Source organism: Arachis ipaensis, chromosome B3 (genome assembly GCF_059453495.1).
Source record: "Arachis ipaensis isolate K30076 ecotype BB chromosome B3, ASM5945349v1, whole genome shotgun sequence".
Classification (NCBI taxonomy): domain Eukaryota; kingdom Viridiplantae; phylum Streptophyta; class Magnoliopsida; order Fabales; family Fabaceae; genus Arachis; species Arachis ipaensis.
Window position 1 is genome coordinate 112,009,608 of NC_142438.1, and position 18,345 is coordinate 112,027,952.

Here is an 18,345-nt window from a genome sequence, read left to right on the forward strand (position 1 = left end):
CCAACCTTTGATCAAAGTTGACCCTTCTAGTGTATGGGTGTGCATCTCCTTGCATCATGGGCAAGTTGAATGCCAACCTTACATTCTCCGAACTAAAATCTAAGTATTTCTCCCAAACCATTGTAAGCCAATTCTTAGGGTCCAGTTCACACTTTGATCATGGTTCTTGGTGATCCATGCATTGGCATAGAACTCTTGAACCATTAAGATTCCGACTTGTTGAATAGGGTTGGTAAGAACTTCCCAACCTCTTCTTCGGATCTCATGTCGGATCTCCGGATACTCATTCTTTTTGAGCTTAAAAGGGACCTCGGGGATCACCTTCTTCTTGGCCACAACTTCATAGAAGTGGTCTTGATGCACCCTTGAGAGGAATCTCTCCATCTCCCATGACTCGGAGGTGGAAGCTTTTGCCTTCCCTTTCCTCTTTCTAGAGGTTTCTCTGGCCTTTGGTGCTATAAATGGTTATGGAAAAATAAAAAGTTTTAGCTTTTACCACACCAAACTTAGAAGGTTTGCTCGTCCTCGAGCAAAAGAAGAAAGAAGAGAGTAGAAGAAGAAGAAATAGAGGAGATGAATGGGGCTTTGTGTTTCGGCCAAGGGGGAAAAGTAGTGTGTATGTTGTATGAAAATGAAGGAGTGAAGATGGGTTAATATAGGAGTGGAGAGGGGGGTAGGGTTCGGCCATTATGGGTGGGTTTGGGTGGGAAAGTGGTTTGAATTTGGATGGTGAGGTAGGTGGGGTTTTATGAAGGATGGATGTGAGTGGTGAAGAGAATGATGGGATTTGATAGGTGAAGGGTTTTTGGGGAAGAGGTATGGAGGTGATTGGTGAATGGGTGAAGAAGAGAGAGAGGTGGGGTAGGTGGGGATCCTGTGGGGTCCACAGATCCTGAGGTGTCAAGGATTTCTCATTCCTACACCAAGTGGCATGCAAAAATGCCCCTTTCTGCCAATCCTAGCGTTAAATGCCAGGCTGCTGCCCATTTCTGGCGTTTAACGCCAGCTTCTTGCCCATTCCTGGCATTAAACGCCAGTCTGGTGCCTATTTCTGGCGTTAAACGCCCAGAATGGTGCCAAACTGGGCATTTAACGTCCATTCTGCTACCCTTACTGGCGTTTAAACGCCAGTAAGTTTCTCCTCTAGGGTGTTCTATTTTTAATTCTGTTTTTCAGTCTATTTTTACTTTTTCAATTGTTTTTGTGAATTCACATGATCATCAACCTACAGAAAACATAAAATAACAAAAGAAAATAGAAATTTAACATAGATAAGTAAAGATTGGGTTGCCTCGCAACAAGCGCTTCTTTAATGTCAATAGCTTGACAGTGGGCTCTCATGGAGCCTCACAGATGTTCAGAGCAATGTTGGAACCTCCCAACACCAAACTTAAAGTTTGAATGTGGGGGTTCAACACCAAACTTAAAGTTTGGTTGTGGCCTCCCAACACCAAACTTAGAGTTTGACTTTGGGGGCTCTGTTTGACTCTGTATTGAGAGAAGCTCTTCATGCTTCCTCTCCATGGTTATAGAGGGATATCCTTGAGCTTTAAACACAAGGGAGTCTTCATTCACTTGAATGATCAATTCTCCTCTGTCAACATCAATCAAAGCTTTTGCTGTGGCTAGGAAGGGTCTGCCAAGGATGATGGATTCATCCATACACTTCTCAGTCTCTAGGATTATGAAGTCAGTAGGGATGTAGTGGCCTTCAACCTTTACCAAGACATCCTCTACAAGTCCATAAGCCCGTTTCTTTGAATTGTCTGCCATCTCCAGTGAGATTCTAGCAGCTTGTACCTCAATGATCCCTAGCTTCTCCATTACAGAGAGATGCATGAGGTTTATGCTTGAACCTAGGTCACACAGAGCCTTCTCAAAGGTCATGGTGCCTATGGTACAAGGTATTGAGAACTTTCCAGGATCTTGTCTCTTCAGAGGTAATCTCTGCCTAGTCAAGTCATCCAGTTCTTTGATGAGCAATGGGGGTTCATCCTCCTAAGTCTCATTACCAAATAACTTGGCATTTAGCTTCATGATTGCTCCAAGATACTTAGCAACTTGCTCTTCTGTAACATCTTCATCCTCTTCAGAGGAAGAATACTCATCAGAGCTCATGAATGGCAGGAGTAAATTCAATAGAATCTCTATGGTCTCAGTGTGAGCCTCAGATTCCCATGCTTCCTTATCAGGGAACTCCATGGAGGCCAGTGGACGTCCATTAGGTCTTCCTCAGTGGAGATCACTGCCTCTTCCTCCTCTCCAGGTTCGGCCATGTGAGACATGTTTATGGCCTTGCACTCTCTCTTTGGATTCTCTTCTGTATTGCTTGGGAGAGTACTAGGATGGAGTTCAGTAATTTTCTTACTCAGCTGACCCACTTGTGCCTCCAAATTTCTAATGGAGGACCTTGTTTCAGTCATGAAACTTTGAGTGGTTTTGATTAGATCAGAGACTATGGTTGCTAAGTCAGAGGGGCTCTGCTTAGAATTCTCTGTCTGTTGCTGAGAAGATGATGGAAAAGGTTTGCTATTGCTAAACCTGTTTCTTCCACCATTACTGTTGTTGAAACCTTGTTGAGGTCTCTGTTGATCCTTCCATGAGAGATTTGGATGATTTCTCCATGAAGGATTATAGGTGTTTCCATAGGATTCTCCCATGTAATTTACCTCTTCCATTGCAGGGTTCTCAGGGTCATAAGCTTCTTCTTCAGAGGAAGTTTCTTTAGTACTGTCTGTTGCTGCTTGTATTCCAGACAGACTCTGAGAAATCATATTGACTTGCTTAGTTAATATTTTGTTCTGTGCCAATATGGCATTCAGAGTATCAATCTCAAGAATTCCTTTCTTCTGATTGGTCCCATTATTCACAGAATTCCTTTCAGAGGTGTACATGAATTGGTTATTTGCAACCATTTTAATGAGTTCTTGAGCTTCTGCAGGCGTCTTCTTCAGATGAAGAGATCCTCCGGCAGAGCTGTCCAATAACATTTTGGACAGTTCAGACAGACCATCATAGAAGATACCTATGATGCTCCATTCTGAAAGCATGTCAGAAGGACACCTTCTGATCAATTGCTTGTATCTTTCCCAAGCTTCAAAGAGGGATTCACCTTCCTTCTGCCTGAAAGTTTGGACTTTCACTCTAAGCTTACTCAATTTTTGAGGTGGAAAGAACTTTGCCAAGAAGGCATTAACTAACTTTTCCCAAGAGTTCAGGCTTTCTTTAGGTTGTGAGTCCAACCATGTCCTAGCTCTGTCTCTTACAGCAAAAGGGAAAAGCATAAGTCTGTAGACCTCAGGATCAACCCCATTGGTCTTGACAGTGTCACAAATTTGCAGGAATTCAGCTAAGAACTGATGAGGATCTTCCAATGGAAGTCCATGAAACTTGCAATTCTGTTGCATTAGAGAAACTAATTAAGGCTTAAGCTCAAAGTTGTTTGCTCCAATGGCAGGGATTGAGATGCTTCTCCCATAGAAGTCGGGAGTAGGTGCAGTAAAGTCACCAAGCACCTTCCTTGCATTGTTGGCATTGTTATTTTCGGCTTCCATGGCTTCTTCTTCTTTGAAAAGCTCTGTTAGGCCCTCTAGAGAGAGTTTTACTTTAGCTTCTCTTAGCTTTCTCTTCAAGGTCCTTTCAGGTTCAGGATCAGCCTCAACAAGTATGCCTTTATCTTTGCTCTTGCTCATATAAAAGAGAGAAGAAGAAAATATGGAATCCTCTATGTCACAGTATAGAGATTCCTTGAGGTGTCAGAGGAAAAGAAGAATAGAAGGAGGAGGTAGAGAGAGGAGAATTTGAACTTATCAAGAAGGGTTGAGTTCGAATTGCACCTTGAGGAGGAGTGTTAGTCCCTTAAATAGAAGGATGTGAGAAGAGAGAAAGAATTTTCGAAATTAAAGTAAAAGATTTTGAAATAATTAAAAGAAATTTTGAAGATTTGGTAAAGGATTTTCGAAAATTAAGATTGGGAAAGAAATTAAGTGATTTTTGAAAAAAGATTTTGAAATTAGAAATAAAAAAGATATGATTGAAACTAAATTTTGAAAAAGATGTGATTGAAAAGATATGATTGAGAAGATATGATTGAAAATCAAATTAGAAAGAGAAAGTTTTAAAATTAAAGTTGATTACTTGACTAATAAGAAATTAGATGATATGATTCTAGAATTAAAATTTTTGATCCTTTCTTAATAGGCAAGTAACAACTAGAAAATTTTGAATTAAATTATTAATTGTAGCAAGGATTTTTGAAAATAGTAATAAATAAAAAAATTGAAAAGAAATTGATTTTGAAAAGATATGATTGAAAAGATATGATTTGAAAAAGATTTGACTTTGAAAAATTATGAAAATTTGAAAAAGATTTGAATTAAAAACAAAATCTTCCCTCTAGTGTCATCCTGGCGTTAAACGCCCAGAATGGCATCCATTCTGGCGTTTAACGCCCAAAATCCTACCTTTTTGGGCGTTTAACGCCCAGCCAGGTACCCTGGCTGACGTTTAAACGCCAGTTTTCCTTCTTTACTAGGCGTTTTAAATGCCCAGCTTTTTCTGTTTGATTCCTTTGCTGAATGTTCTGAGTCTTCAATTCTCTGTATTAGTGACTTGAAAAGACATAATTTTAAAAATTTTTGAATTTTTTTTAATGATGAAAAATAAAAAAAATGCAACTAAGATCAAGTAAACAATGCATGCAAGACACCAAACTTAGAAGTTTGTATACTAAGGACTATAACAATTTGAAAATGCATGTAAGAAACAACAAAAGACACAGAATAAGAGAAATTAAAGATCAGAGAACTGAAATCATCAACAACAACTTGAAGATCAATGAAGAACATAATGCATATATTCAAAAAATGCAAGAAGAATAAAGATATGCAATTGACACCAAACTTAAAAATTGATACTCGACTCAAATAAGAAACAAAAAATATTTTTGATTTTTATGGTTTTATAAATTTTTTTTGTGATTTTTCGAAAATTGAGTGGAAAAGAGAAAAAAAGGGATTCAAAAATTTTAATAAGAATTCCAGGAATCATTGCAATGCTAGTCTAAGACTCCGGTCCACGAATTAGACATGGCTTACTAGCCAGCCAAGCTTTTAATGAAAGCTCCGGTCCAAAACACTAGACATGCCCAATGGCTAGCCAAGCTTTAGCAGATCATTGCTAACAACAGCAAAATTGATAGAAATCAATAAGCTCTTGTGATGATAAGTTGAAACCTCGGTCCAATAAGATTAGACATGGCTTCACAGCCAGCCAGACTTCAACAAATCATCATGAAACTCTAGAATTCATTCTTAAAAACTCTGAAGAACAAAATAGAAAATTTTTTGTATTTTAAAAAAAAATTTTCGAAAATAAAAAAGTAAAATTACCTAATCTAAGCAACAAGATGAACGTCAATTGTCCAAACTCGAACAATCCCTGGCAACGGCGCCAAAAACTTGGTGCACGAAATTGTGATCATCAACAATGGTGCCAAAGGACTTGGAGCTCTCAAACGTGAATCACACTTTGTCACAATTCCGCACAACTGACCAGCAAGTGCACTGGGTCGTCCAAGTAATAAACCTTACGTGAGTAAGGGTCGATCCCACGGAGACTGTCGGCTTGAAGCAAGCTATGGTCACCTTGTAAATCTCAGTCAGGCGAATTCAGATGGTGATGGAGAATTGATAATTAAAAGATAAATAAAACATATAATAAAGATAGAGATACTTATGTAATTCTTTGGTTGGAATTTCAGATAAGTGTATGAAGATGCTTTGTTCCTCCTGAACCTCTGCTTTCCTATTGCCTTCTTCCAATCATTCATACTCCTTTCCATGGTAAGCTTTATGTTGGGCATCACCGTTGTCAATGGCTACTTCCCGTCCTCTCAGTAAAAATGTTCTACGTACGCTGTCACCGCACGGCTAATCATCTTTCGGTTCTCGATCATGTTGGAATAGGATCCATTGATCCTTTTGCGTCTGTCACACACCCAAAACTCGCGAGTTTGAAGCTCGTCACAGTCATCCCTTCCCAGATCTTACTCAGAATACCACAGATAAAGTTTAGACGTTCCGGATCTCAAGAATGGCCTCCAATAATTCTAGCCTATACCACGAAGGTTCCAATCTTAGATTAGAAACCCAAGAGATACACATTCAAGCTTGTTTGCAAGTAGAACGGAAGTGGTTGTTAGTCACGCATTCATAGGTGAGAATGGTGATGAGTGTCATATAATCATCACATTCATCATGTTCTTGGGTGCGAATGAATATCTTGGAGAAGAAATAGACTTGAGTTGAATAGAAAAACAATAGTACTTTGTATTAATTCATAAAGAATAGCAGAGCTCCACACCTTAATCTATGGTGTGTAGAAACTCCACCGTTGAAAATACAAAAGTGATAATGGTGTAAACATGGCCGAATAGCCACCCTCCAAGGTCTAGGGACTAAACGTCCAAAGATAGCATAAGACTTATCCCAGATGAAAATACAATAGTAAAAGGTCTTATTTATAGAGAACTAGTAGCCTAGGGTTTACAGAAATAAGTAATTAATGCAGAAATCTTCTTCCGGGCCCACTTGGTGCGTGCTTGGGCTGAGCATTGAAGCTTCCATGTGTAGAGACTTTTCTTGGACTTAAACGCCAGCTTTTGTGCCAGTTTGGGCGTTTAACTCCAGCTTTTGTGCCAGTTCTGGCGTTAAACGCCAGAATTCTTGAGCTGACTTGGAACGCCTATTTGGGCCATCAAATCTCGAGCAAAGTATGGACTATTATATATTGCTGGAAATCCCAAGATGTCTACTTTCCAATGCAATTGAGAGCGTACCAATTGGGCTTCTGTAGCTCCAGAGAATCCACTTCGAGTGCATGGAGGTCAGAATCCAACAGCATCTGCAGTCCTTTTTCAGCCTCTGAATCAGATTTTTGCTCAGGTCCCTCAATTTCAGCCAAAAAATACCTGAAAACACAAAAAAACACACAAACTCATAGTAAAGTCCAGAAATGTGATTTTTAAATAAAAACTAATAAAAACATAATAAAAACTAACTAAAATATACTAAAAACATACTAAAAACAATGCCAAAAAGCGTATAAATTATCCGCTCATCAGTCATTCACGTGATCGCGTCACCCACGCGATCGCGTCACCCAGAATTTTGGCACGAAAGCATTTGAGACAGAAAGTTGCGCGAACGCGTCGCTGCCCTCGCACCATTCGCACAAAGCAACTCATGCGACCGCGTGACCCATGCGTTCGCGTCACTTGAACACATCGCATACCACGCGACCGCGTCACTCACGCGTCCGTGTCGGATGCGGCGCACAACTTATCCAGATCAGCCAAATGCATTATCTTTTCTTTCCCAAATCCTAATTTTTCTTTTCCCTTCTTATTTCTTTCTTCTTCCTTTCTTACTTTCTTCTTCTTCTTTATCTTTTTAACTTCTCATCCTTCTTCACTTTCATTCTATTTTTACTTAATTTATTTGCATACTTTCATTCATTGCATTTTAATTTTTGTGCATATTTTTATTTTCTTTTCTAAATTTATTATTTTTCTATTGGTGTTAAATTTTCTTATTCAACTGTTACATCTTTTCTTGAATTATTTTGGTGCATCATGACTTGTTTTATTCTGATTGGGTATTATTATCCATAAGTCAATGCTATTCTTTTATGATACTTTTATTCCACTTGCATTGACATGAACTTTCACTATCTTGCATTACTCACTATCTCTTCCCCTTTGTTGCAACTTTTACACTATTATGCCAATTGCACATATTATTTTCTCACTTGCATGTTGTAGCTACCATGTAATTGAGACCCTTATTATTTGGCATTAACACCCATATTTCATTTGTTTTCTATCTTTGTTTCTGGGTTACTTCTTTTCTTTTCCTCTTCTTTCAGGCTGGCCATCGGGAAAGGAAAGGAAAAGAACTTCTATATGGGGCGACAAACAAGTTCCATCTGCACAATCTATGGAGAAAAGCATCAGTTGAAGCAACCTTTCCACTTGCACATCTTAGCATGCACCGAGGACGGTGCAACCTTTAAGTGTGGGGAGGTCGATACCGATCTCCATGGGTTAGTTATTTTCTTCTCAACACCAATGTCTTATTTTCTTTATTAGTTCATTGTTGCATCTACATATTTGATTACATGTTTTCTTGATTTTACGTATTTAGTTACTACTTGGTGGAAGTAATATTTTCTTTTTCAAGAAATCTTTATAGTATTTCACTAATTTAAATTAAAAAAAAAAATTTCTGTTAAAACTTGTTTGAAGTTGTATTTGGAACATAGTTTAAAGCTAGAAACATACAACCTGTAAGACTTGAGCTTAATTACATGGTTACATTATTTAACCATAAATTTTTATTCTTGTGTATTTTCTTCTCTATGATTGCAATATTTGCTTTGTTCCATTTTATATATCCACTATTTAGTGTATTTACATGATTGCATATGATTGAGGCTATTATTTGTTATTAGCTCACTTATCCCAAATAAGCCTACCTTTTACATCACCATTGTTAGCCACCTTGAGCCTTTTTATCCCCATTTATTCTGTTCTATAACCACATCACTAGCCTTAAGTAAAAAAACAATTAAATATCCTAATTGAATCTTTGGTTAGCTTAAGATAGGGATTGTGTAACAATTAAGTGTGGGGAAACTATGGGAACAAGGGTTAATAAGGGAATGTGTCATGACAAAATAATGGGAATTTGGGTACCTACTCATGTGAAACTAGAAAAATTAAAAATTCATGTGCATTGATAAGCTATGTTTATTTCCTTAGTTTTAATATATAAAAAAAATAAAAATAAAAATAAAAAAAGAAAAAAAAGAGAAAAAAATTCCAAAAATATTTATTACATGAATAAATAAATAAGGGGACAAAATTACCCCAATGTTAAGTTAATGAAAGATCAATGCATATGTGATAAAGTTAAAATAAAGGTTGATGCATGAGTGTGTAATGCAAAAGTGTGAACTTTAGGTAGCTAGGCATGAATTAGAATTATATAGAGTATATGTATGTTAGGTGAGAGCTTAGGTTAATTAAGGATTCAATTTATAGCTCACTTAGCCATATATATACCCTCACCCTTACCTTAGTCCCATTACAACCTTGAAAAGACCTCATGATGTTTGCATTGGTACGCTAAATTTTTGTTTATTGGTTAGATGAAGAACAAAGTTTAGAAAGCATGGTTAGAGAAGAGTAGAGTGAATTACTGTGTACACTTGAGTGATGAGAGTGATATACACCATCAGTGAGGGTTCAATGCTTGATTCTATGTTCCCTGCTTTCATGAGCTATCTTTTTACAAGTTTACTTGTCTTTTATTGTATAAATTGAATTAGTAAAATATGATTTATGTTTGTCTTGAAGAGCTTATTTACTTTTAACCAAGTAGATAGAAACATCTTAGCATGTAGTTGCATTCATATAGATAGGTTGCATTTCATACATTTTACCATTCCTCTTCACTCCTTTATAGCTTCTCTTGAGCTTAGCATGAGGACATGCTAATGTTTAAGTGTGGGGAGATTAATAGACCACTATTTTATGGTTTATCTTATGCTCAATTGAGTGGTTTATATCAATTCTTTACCCACTTATTCATACTATTTGCATGTTTTACATTCTCCTTCCTGATTTTGTGCTATGATTGAAAACATGCTTCTTTGGCCTTATATTTTCTAATATTAATCTTTTCTTATTACCATTCGATGCCTTGATATGTGCATTAAGTGATTTCAGGGATTACAGGGCAGGAATGGCTTAGAGGATGGAAAGGAAGCATGCAAAAATGGAAGGAATACAAGAAGTTGAAGAAATTGCTAAGCTGTCCAGCCTGACCTCCTCGCACTCAAACGGTCATAACCTGAGCTACAAAGGTCCAAATGATGTGGTTCTAGTTGCGTTGGAAATCTAACGTCTGGGGCTTCGCAACGATATATAATTTTTCATAGCTGCCCCAAAGCCAGGCGATACGAACGCGTAGACCACGCGGACGCGTGACCTGGCAAAAACGCAATCTGCGCGAACGCGTGGACGACGATTCCGCGTCACTTTGCAGCAACCTGTACGTACCAGAAATCGCTGGGGGGATTTCTGGGCTGTTTTTAACCCAGTTTTTGGCCCATAAAACACAGATTAGAGGCTATAAAGTGGGGAATGCATCCATTCATCAACAAATAATACAATATTCATAATTCATATTATTAGGTTTTAGATGTAGTTTTAGAGAGAGAGGTTCTCTCCTCTTTCTTAGGATTTAGGATTTAGGATTTGGATTTTTAGAATTAGGATTCCTTTCAGTTTATGGTTATTTCTTCAATCACAGGTTCAATATTCCTTAATTTATGTCTCTCTTCTACTTTCAGATACTTTAATGCTTTTACTTGTTAATTACTTATGTTGCCAAATTGGCTTATGAACTTTTCCATGTTAAGATTTGAATGTTCTATCTAATATAATTTGAGGTATTTCAGAATTAAGATTGCTTTGATTTATTTATGTTATAGATATTTTCAATTTAATTTAAGGTTTATTCCCCTTTTGCTTTGGTTAATTGATTGGAGACACTTGAGTTATCAAACTCCTTGTTGATTGAAAATTGGAATTCTTTGCTGATTGATTTGAATTCCAATAACTCTAGGCTTTTCTTAGGAATTGACTAGGACCTGAGGAATCAAATTGATTCATCCACTTAATTTACCTTCATAGTTAGAGGTTAATTAAAGTGGGAGCAAAAATCCAATTCTCATCACAATTGATAAGGATAACTAGGATAAGACTTCAATTTCTTATACATTGCCAAGAGAATTTTATAATTATTAATTTATTTTTCTTACCATTTAAATTACTTTTAATTTATTTCAAAAACCCAAAAATATACTATTTTACATAACCAATAATAAATCATACCTCCTTGCAATTCCTTGAGAAGACGACCCGAGGTTTGAATACTTCGGTTATTTATTTTTATTGGGTTTGCTCTAGTGACAAACAAATTTTTGTATGAGAGGATTATTGCTTGGTTTAGAAACTATACTTACAACGAGAATTTATTGTGAATTCTAAACCATCAATCTTCTGATCGTCACTCCTCCACAGAAAAAGCAGAAGACAACTGAGCCCTTTAACCTTGATGTCCCTGACTTCGATGCTGTCGAGTTTGTCGACCAGCAAATCGGTCCTTATGGTACCATCCCTACTGATGATGTTTCTCTTCTTCACCATCTGGATTTTATTACTCGAAGTAGTATCAAGATGGCACACATGGGGGGCTTTATATCGGACTTTCCAGGATCTTCCCATTCACGCTACAAAGCCCTTTATGGAGGAGGCCATGTTGGAGTTCGATCGGATGAAGGGTTTGAAGGAGGAGCTTGAGGTGAAGGTGACCAAGTTGGAGAAAGAGTTGGAAGGTGAAAAGGCTAGTTCTATTGCCTTGGCAGCTTCTGCTAAGTTGGCTAAAGACACGATGTTGAAGCACAAAGAGAGCTATGTCACGACCTATAGGGAGATGATGCATCTCAGGGATAATTTGGAGTCCGCCCGAGCTAACTATGCCGAGCTCCAGGGTCACCTTGTAGGCAGCGTAAATGCTGCTTATGAGAACCTAAAGGAGCAGGTTCGAGTTCTTGCGCCTGAGCTCGACCTTACTCTCTTCAGCTTGGACAACATTGTGAGGGACGGTAAAATTATCCCTGATGACTCTGATGATGATGATGATGTTGATCCTCCTCCTGTGCCTTCAGTCAAGGTCTCGGTTGCACTGACTTCTTCAACCCCTGCAGTTATTCGCCCCGAGTCGGATCCTGATTGTCAAATCTTGAACCGGGATGATGGGACGGTGGATGCGGTACCTCTTCAGACTCGTCCTCCTTCGCCCCGTGTTGATGCAGCTGAGAAATCTTCAGATCCTCAATAATTATTCTGGATGTTTGTGTATATAGCCCGGCTTATGGTCTTTGAACTTTTATATTTTGTTAATTGGTAGTTCTGACTTCTTGATACTCTTTTAGTTGCTTTTTTAGCAATTTTATTTTGAAAAACAAAGTAGTTTCTCAAGCTCTTGGGGCTGACTTTTGGTAGCCTCTTGGGTTTGTTATTATTATAACTTGTGTTTTTCATAATATGTTTGTCTGCATCTGTTCGGTACCTTTTTAGGTTTTTGGGAGTGTTGGAGCCTTGTTGCCCGACCTCTTGGGATTGACTTTTTATAACTTTGGTTATTGTGGTCAACTGGTCCGACTTCTTTATGTCGGCCTGTCTTTTAAGTTATTTTTAGCAACCCATTTTATTAAGACCTCGTCAGGTCCTTTCTATGGATCACTTTCGATAACTTCTTGCATTATTCTGTTTTTGTCACTTTTTCATCTTTGCCGATTTTGTCGAAGTTAGGTTTGATCCTTGTTTGGTCGACCTTTTGATGAATTCGGTTTTCATCTTCTTTGGTCTTTATTGTGGAGGGTGAATTTGATCTTCACTTTCTACCGATCTTATAGCTTTATAATCAGGCGATGAATATTTTAGCGTTTCAGACTAATGCGTCTTGAGAATTTGTAGAAAATCTAAAAAACTTTATTCAAAAGAAAATGCAAATATATACATGTGGGAGTTTTATCCCTCTAAGTCGGGCAATTTGTAGATCTTGGCTTGGCACCTCTGATGCCAGGGCATTTTGGCCAGTTTTACTGACCTTTTCTTTACTGTTTTAGGGTAGTTTCATGCAGTTTCCTAGTAAATAAGCAAGTTTTGGGTAGATATTCACTTACATCTTGATTCAAGCAAATATTGTGAACTTTACATCTTGATTCAAGCAAATATGCATGAATTGAATGACAAATTGGATAATGCATGATCTCATGACTTGGAATAGAGCTTTGATGCACTTTAATTGCTTGATTTCAGGACAAAGGAAGCAAGGAAGAACCACGTTAGTAGCTGATGCCAGGGCATGTCGGCCAGTTTCACTGACCTTTTCTTTATGGTTTTAGGGTAGTTTCATGCACTTTCTTAGGAAATAAGCAAGTTTTGGGTAAATAATCATTTACATCTAGATTCAAGCAAACATTGTGAATTTTATATGATTTCATGAGAATTATGCTTGAATTGAATGGTAAATTGAATGATGCATGATCTCATGGGTTAGAACCTAGCTTTGATGCACTTTATTTGCTTGATTTCAGGACAAAGGAAGCAAGGAAGATGCCACGTTAACAGCCATGTTAGTCCAACTAACGTGACCATTAACATGGAAAGGAGGCTAGCTTACAACGTTAACAAGAAAAGTGAACACCAATAACGCTTTCATGAGCCATCATAGCCCACGTTAGTGTCCACATTAACTACGTTAATGTGGAAGCTAATGTGGAAAAGAAGTAAAGCTCCAACGTTAGTGGTAAAAGTGAATGCCACTAACGTTGGGGAGAGGGGCATACTTAGCCACGTTAAGAGTCACGTTAACTACATTAACGTGACCTCTAACGTGGGAGAAGCAATGAAGATCCAACGTTAGTGACACTCACCTTTGTCACTAACGTTGGACTAAGCCTCTATTAGCCACGTTATTTGCCACGTTAATTACATTAACGTGAAAGCTAACGTGGAGGAAAGGAATGATGAGCCAACGCTAGTGACACTCACCTTTGTTACTAACGTTGGAGATGGCTATCACTACCATGTTAGAAGTCACGTTAACCTAAGTAACGTGAACTCTAACGTGGGAAGAAGGGTGTTTGGAGCGTTAGTGACAAAGGTAAGTGTCACTAACGCTCTCGAGGTTGAGGCATACCCACGTTAAGAGTCACGTTAGCTACACTAACGTGGACTCTAACGTAGGGAAGAAGGGGCCAAGGGCAACGTTATTGGCAAAGGTAAACGCCAATAATGCTCGCGATGGATCAAGAGGCAACGTTAGTGGTCATGTTAGTGCTACTAACGTTGAAGTTAACGTAACTCATCTTGGGCTAGGAACGTTAGTGCAAAAGGTGATTGTTACTAACGTTCTCGAACCCACATTTTCACTTAACGTTAACGTCACTAACGTCCTAGCCAAAGTCCATGCCTACTTCACACTTTCTCTGCAAGTAAAGCTGAGCCCACTGAAGATTCCAAACTGCTTCAACTGAAGATCCAAAGGCCCATATCCAAGACTTGAAGAGCCAACTGGAATATCAGAAGAGTAGTATATATAAGGGTAGTTTTGAACAAGAGAGGAGCTTTTGGGATTGAGAGGACTACTCTCTGTATAATTTTACTTTCTCTGCAACTTCTAGTTTTACTTCAAAATGTATTCTCCATCTTTGCTTTCCATTTCCAGAGCCATGAACAACTAAACCCCTTTCGTTGGGTTAGGGAGCTCTGTTGTAATTTGATGGATCAATAATAGTTTTCATTATTCTTCTTCTTTCTTTTCTCTTGATTTTACTTGAAAGCTTTCAATCTTCATCCAATTGGATAGTTGTCTTGGAAAAGAAACTATTCATACTTGGATCTCTTCTGAACCTTGGAAGAGGAATGAAGAGATCATGCTAGGAATGCTTTCTCATGTTGGACCAAATTGGGGTTTGGGCGGATATGGTGACATATAATTCTCCCAATACTTTGATTTGGAAATACATGTGGTATAATCAGTGACCGCACCTCATCTCTTCTCATGAGCAATTAGACCAAGGAATTGGCTATTGATCAAGATTTGAGAGATTGAGTTACCAAGGAAATCAATGAATGCATTGATTGAGGAAGAGATGAAAATGAACTTGATCCGGAGAATGCAACATCTCCTAAGCCCAATGAATTCCCCATTTCTGATCTTACCCATTCTCTTTAATTTCTGCCATTTACTTTCATGCTAAATTCCCCATTCCCCATTTAAGATTCTGCCATTTACTTTCCGTCATTTATATTCAGCTCTTTATTTCCAACATTTACATTTTCTGCCATTTACTTTTCCGCCATTTAATTTCCTGTAATTCTCATATCAAATTCTGCTTAGCTCAACTAGAACGTTCCTCCAATTAAAGTTGCTTGACCAATCAATCCCTGTGGGATTCGATCTCACTCTATTGTGAGTTTTTACTTGACGACAATTCGGTATACTTGCCGAGGAAAATCTGTTGAGAGACAAGTTTCCGTGCATCAAGTTTATGGCGTCGTTGCCGGGGATTGATTTTGTATCAACAATGATTAAATTGGTGGATAACTAGATTGAGCACTTTTCTTTTGTTTGATTTAATTCCATCTGAGTAATTTACTTTCAGTTTTAGTTATTTCCTTCCCTTTACCTCTCACCCATTTGTGGTGCTATCTACATATTATTTTTTTACTATTTGGTTCACTGACCCACTAACTGTTTGATATATTGCATCACTCACACTAACAGCATTTTTGCAGAAAATACTGTCTGCATCTATCCTTTTTGCTTGTGCCTTATTGGTTGTATGACAGGTAGAAGAAGCAGGGCTTCAACTTCCTTTGATTCTGAACCTGAGAGGACCTTCCTTAGATTAAGGAGGGAAGCAAGAGGGAAGAGAGTAGTTGGTGCTGAGGAAGAGGAAGAGTACTTTGAACTAGACATGGATGAGAATATGGAGAACCATCATGAAGAAGAGGCTCACAACCATGGCAGAGAAGGTCCAGCGCATCATGCTGGGCAAGAGAGAAGAGTTCTAGGATCCTACATCAATCCAAACCCAGGAAACTGTGGAAGTAGCATCCAAAAGCCAACCATAGATGCCAACAACTATAAACTAAAGCCACAGCTCATCACCCTTGTTCAAAACAATTGTTCATTCAGAGGAAGTGTTCAAGAACACCCCAATCAACATCTAACCACCTTCCTGAGGATATGTGACACTGTGAAGTCTAATGGTGTTCATCCTGACACCTACAGACTACTTCTATTCCCCTTCTCACTCAAGGACAAGGCATCTAAATAGCTGGAATCCTTCCCGAAGGAGAGCTTAACAACCTGGGAAGATGTGGTAAACAAATTCTTGGCGAGATTCTATCCTCCTCAAAGAATCAACAGGTTGAGAGCTGAGGTTCAAACTTTTAGGCAGCAAGATAGTGAGACTCTATATGAAGCATGAGAGAGGTTTAAAGATTTGACAAGAAGATGCCCGCTAGATATGTTCAATGAATGGGTGCAGTTGCACATTTTCTATGAAGGTCTTTCTTATGAATCAAAGAAGGCAGTAGACCACTCATCCGGGGGATCTCTGAACAAGAAGAAGACCATTGAAGAAGCCATAGATGTCATTAAGACTGTAGCTAAGAATGACTACTTCTATGCTTCTGAAAGAGACAACACTAGAGGAGTGATGGAGCTAAACAATATGGATGCACTGCTAGCTCAAAATAAGATGATTACCAAGTAATTGGCTGACCTCACCAAGAAGATGGAGAGGAATCAAGTAGCAGCAATCACCACTTCAGTAGCAACTCAAGAAGGAGTGAATGAAGAAGCAGAGGGTAGTCAGGAGCAAGCCAACTACATTGGAAATTCACCTAGGCAGAACCATGACCCATACTCCAAAACGTATAATTCTGGCTGGAGGAACCACCCAAACTTTGGGTGGGGAAATCAACAAGACCAAGGCCAAGATCAGAGATGCCACAACCCCAACAATAATGCAGCTCACCAACATCCCACACAGAGATCATATCAGCACTCAACTAACAACACATCTCAACATCCATACCAAAGCCAAAATGGCCCTTCTCATCCCTCCAATCTCAACTCTCCATCATCGGAAGAAAAACTATCAAGGATTGAGACTCTACGAGAAGGCATATGCAAGGAAATCCAAGATAGTAAGGTATTCCGAGAGGAAGTGCGATCCAACATGCAGAATCAAGATGCTGCCATCAAGAAACTTGAGACACAAATTGGCTACCTATTTCAGCAAGCTCCCAGCCATGACCTTCACAGTAACATTGAACCAAATCGGAGGGAGGAGTGTCATGCTATCACCCTCAGAAGTGGAAAGGAATTGAGGGAGACTTCCAAGCAACCACAAGAGAAAGATGCAATTGGAAGAAAGGAGGAACAAAATGAAGTTCAAGTCCCCACCTCCAATGCACATCCAAAGGGGGAAGAGCTGAGGCCATATATTCCGAAAGCCCCATATCCTCAACAATTGAGAAAGAAGGGGGATAATGACCAATTCTCCAGATTTTTAGAAATCTTCAAGAAACTACAGATTAACATACCCTTTGTTGAAGTAATAGAGCAAATGCCGCTCTATGCCAAGTTCTTGAAGGAGTTGATGACCAAGAAGAGAAGCTGGAAGAACAATGATACTGTGATACTAATCGAAGAATGTAGTGCTATCATTCAGCATAAACTACCCCAGAAATTGAAGGATCCTGGGAGCTTTCAGATTCCCTGTATTATAGGAAAAATAACAGTGGAAAAGGCTCTATGTGATTTAGGAGCCAGCATAAATCTGATGTCTGTAGCTATGATAAGAAAAATGAAGATTGAGGAGGCCAAACCAACAAAAATGGCCTTGCAACTAGCAGACCGATCATTCAAGTTTCCTCACGGCATAGTGGAATACTTGCTAGTGAAGGTAGGAGACTTTATCTCTCCAGCAGAATTTGTAGTGTTAGACATGAAGGAAGGAGCTAAGGCTTCTATCATCTTGGGTAGACCATTCTTAGCTACTACCAGAGCTATCATCGATATCCAAAAGGGCAAACTTACCCTTAGACTACACAATGAAACAATGATGATCAATGTGTTCAAGGCCATGAACTACCCACAGGGACCATTGGGAGAATGTATGAGGTTGGACTCACTGGAAGATGTAGTACAAGATACTTTTAAAGAAGAAGAACTTGAGGAGTTAACAGAAGAGGAGGAATCAGCATCAAGCGAAGAAGCTGCAACAGCTGAGGTTCAGGTTCAGGGCACAATAGAGGAGAAGAACGAAAAAAAAGAAGCACCCAAACTTGAACTGAAGGCACTGCCACCCACTCTCAAGTATGCATATCTAGGGGAAAATGAAAGTTATCAAGTGATCATAAACTCATCTGTCAGCCAAGAACAAGAGGAGGAGCTACTCCAAGTGTTAAAAAGGCACAAGGAGGCCATTGGATGGACCCTTGCTGACTTGAAGGGAATCAGTTCGGCCATATGCATGCATAAGATACTATTGGAAGATGATGCCAAACCATCCATTCAGCCCTAAAGGAGGCTGAATCCAGTCATAAAGAAAGTGGTACAGAAAGAAGTCATGAAGTTGTGGCAAGGAGGGGTGATCTATCCGATCTCAGACAGCCCTTGGGTCAGCCCT

The 18,345-nt window shown here is 38.8% G+C and overlaps 1 protein-coding gene and 2 non-coding genes across 3 annotated transcripts; 2 read left to right on the forward strand and 1 right to left on the reverse strand.

Annotated features, from left to right (window-relative positions):
- Positions 1 to 3,044: 3,044 nt before the first annotated feature.
- Positions 3,045 to 3,152, forward strand: LOC148572058 (small nucleolar RNA R71). Its single transcript, XR_015908907.1, has one exon. It is a non-coding gene; the product is annotated as a small nucleolar RNA R71 (small nucleolar RNA).
- Positions 3,153 to 16,071: 12,919 nt separating this feature from the next.
- LOC148572059 (small nucleolar RNA R71) lies at positions 16,072 to 16,178 on the reverse strand. The gene has a single exon (XR_015880364.1). It is a non-coding gene; the product is annotated as a small nucleolar RNA R71 (small nucleolar RNA).
- A 1,372-nt stretch (positions 16,179 to 17,550) lies between these two features.
- Positions 17,551 to 18,070, forward strand: LOC148572060 (uncharacterized). Its single transcript, XM_088507360.1, has 2 exons — positions 17,551 to 17,952; positions 18,047 to 18,070. Exons 1-2 carry the CDS (start codon positions 17,551 to 17,553, stop codon positions 18,068 to 18,070), a joined length of 426 nt encoding a protein of 141 aa, XP_088363486.1.
- Positions 18,071 to 18,345: the final 275 nt, after the last annotated feature.

Coding starts and splice junctions, on each gene's coding strand:
- LOC148572060 (XM_088507360.1), top strand. CDS start 17,551: ATGGCCTTGCAACTAGCAGACCGATCATTCAAGTTTCCTCACGGCATA. Junction 17,953..18,046: donor CTGCAACAGCTGAGGTTCAG/GTTCAGGGCACA, acceptor ATGCATATCTAG/GGGAAAATGAAAGTTATCAA.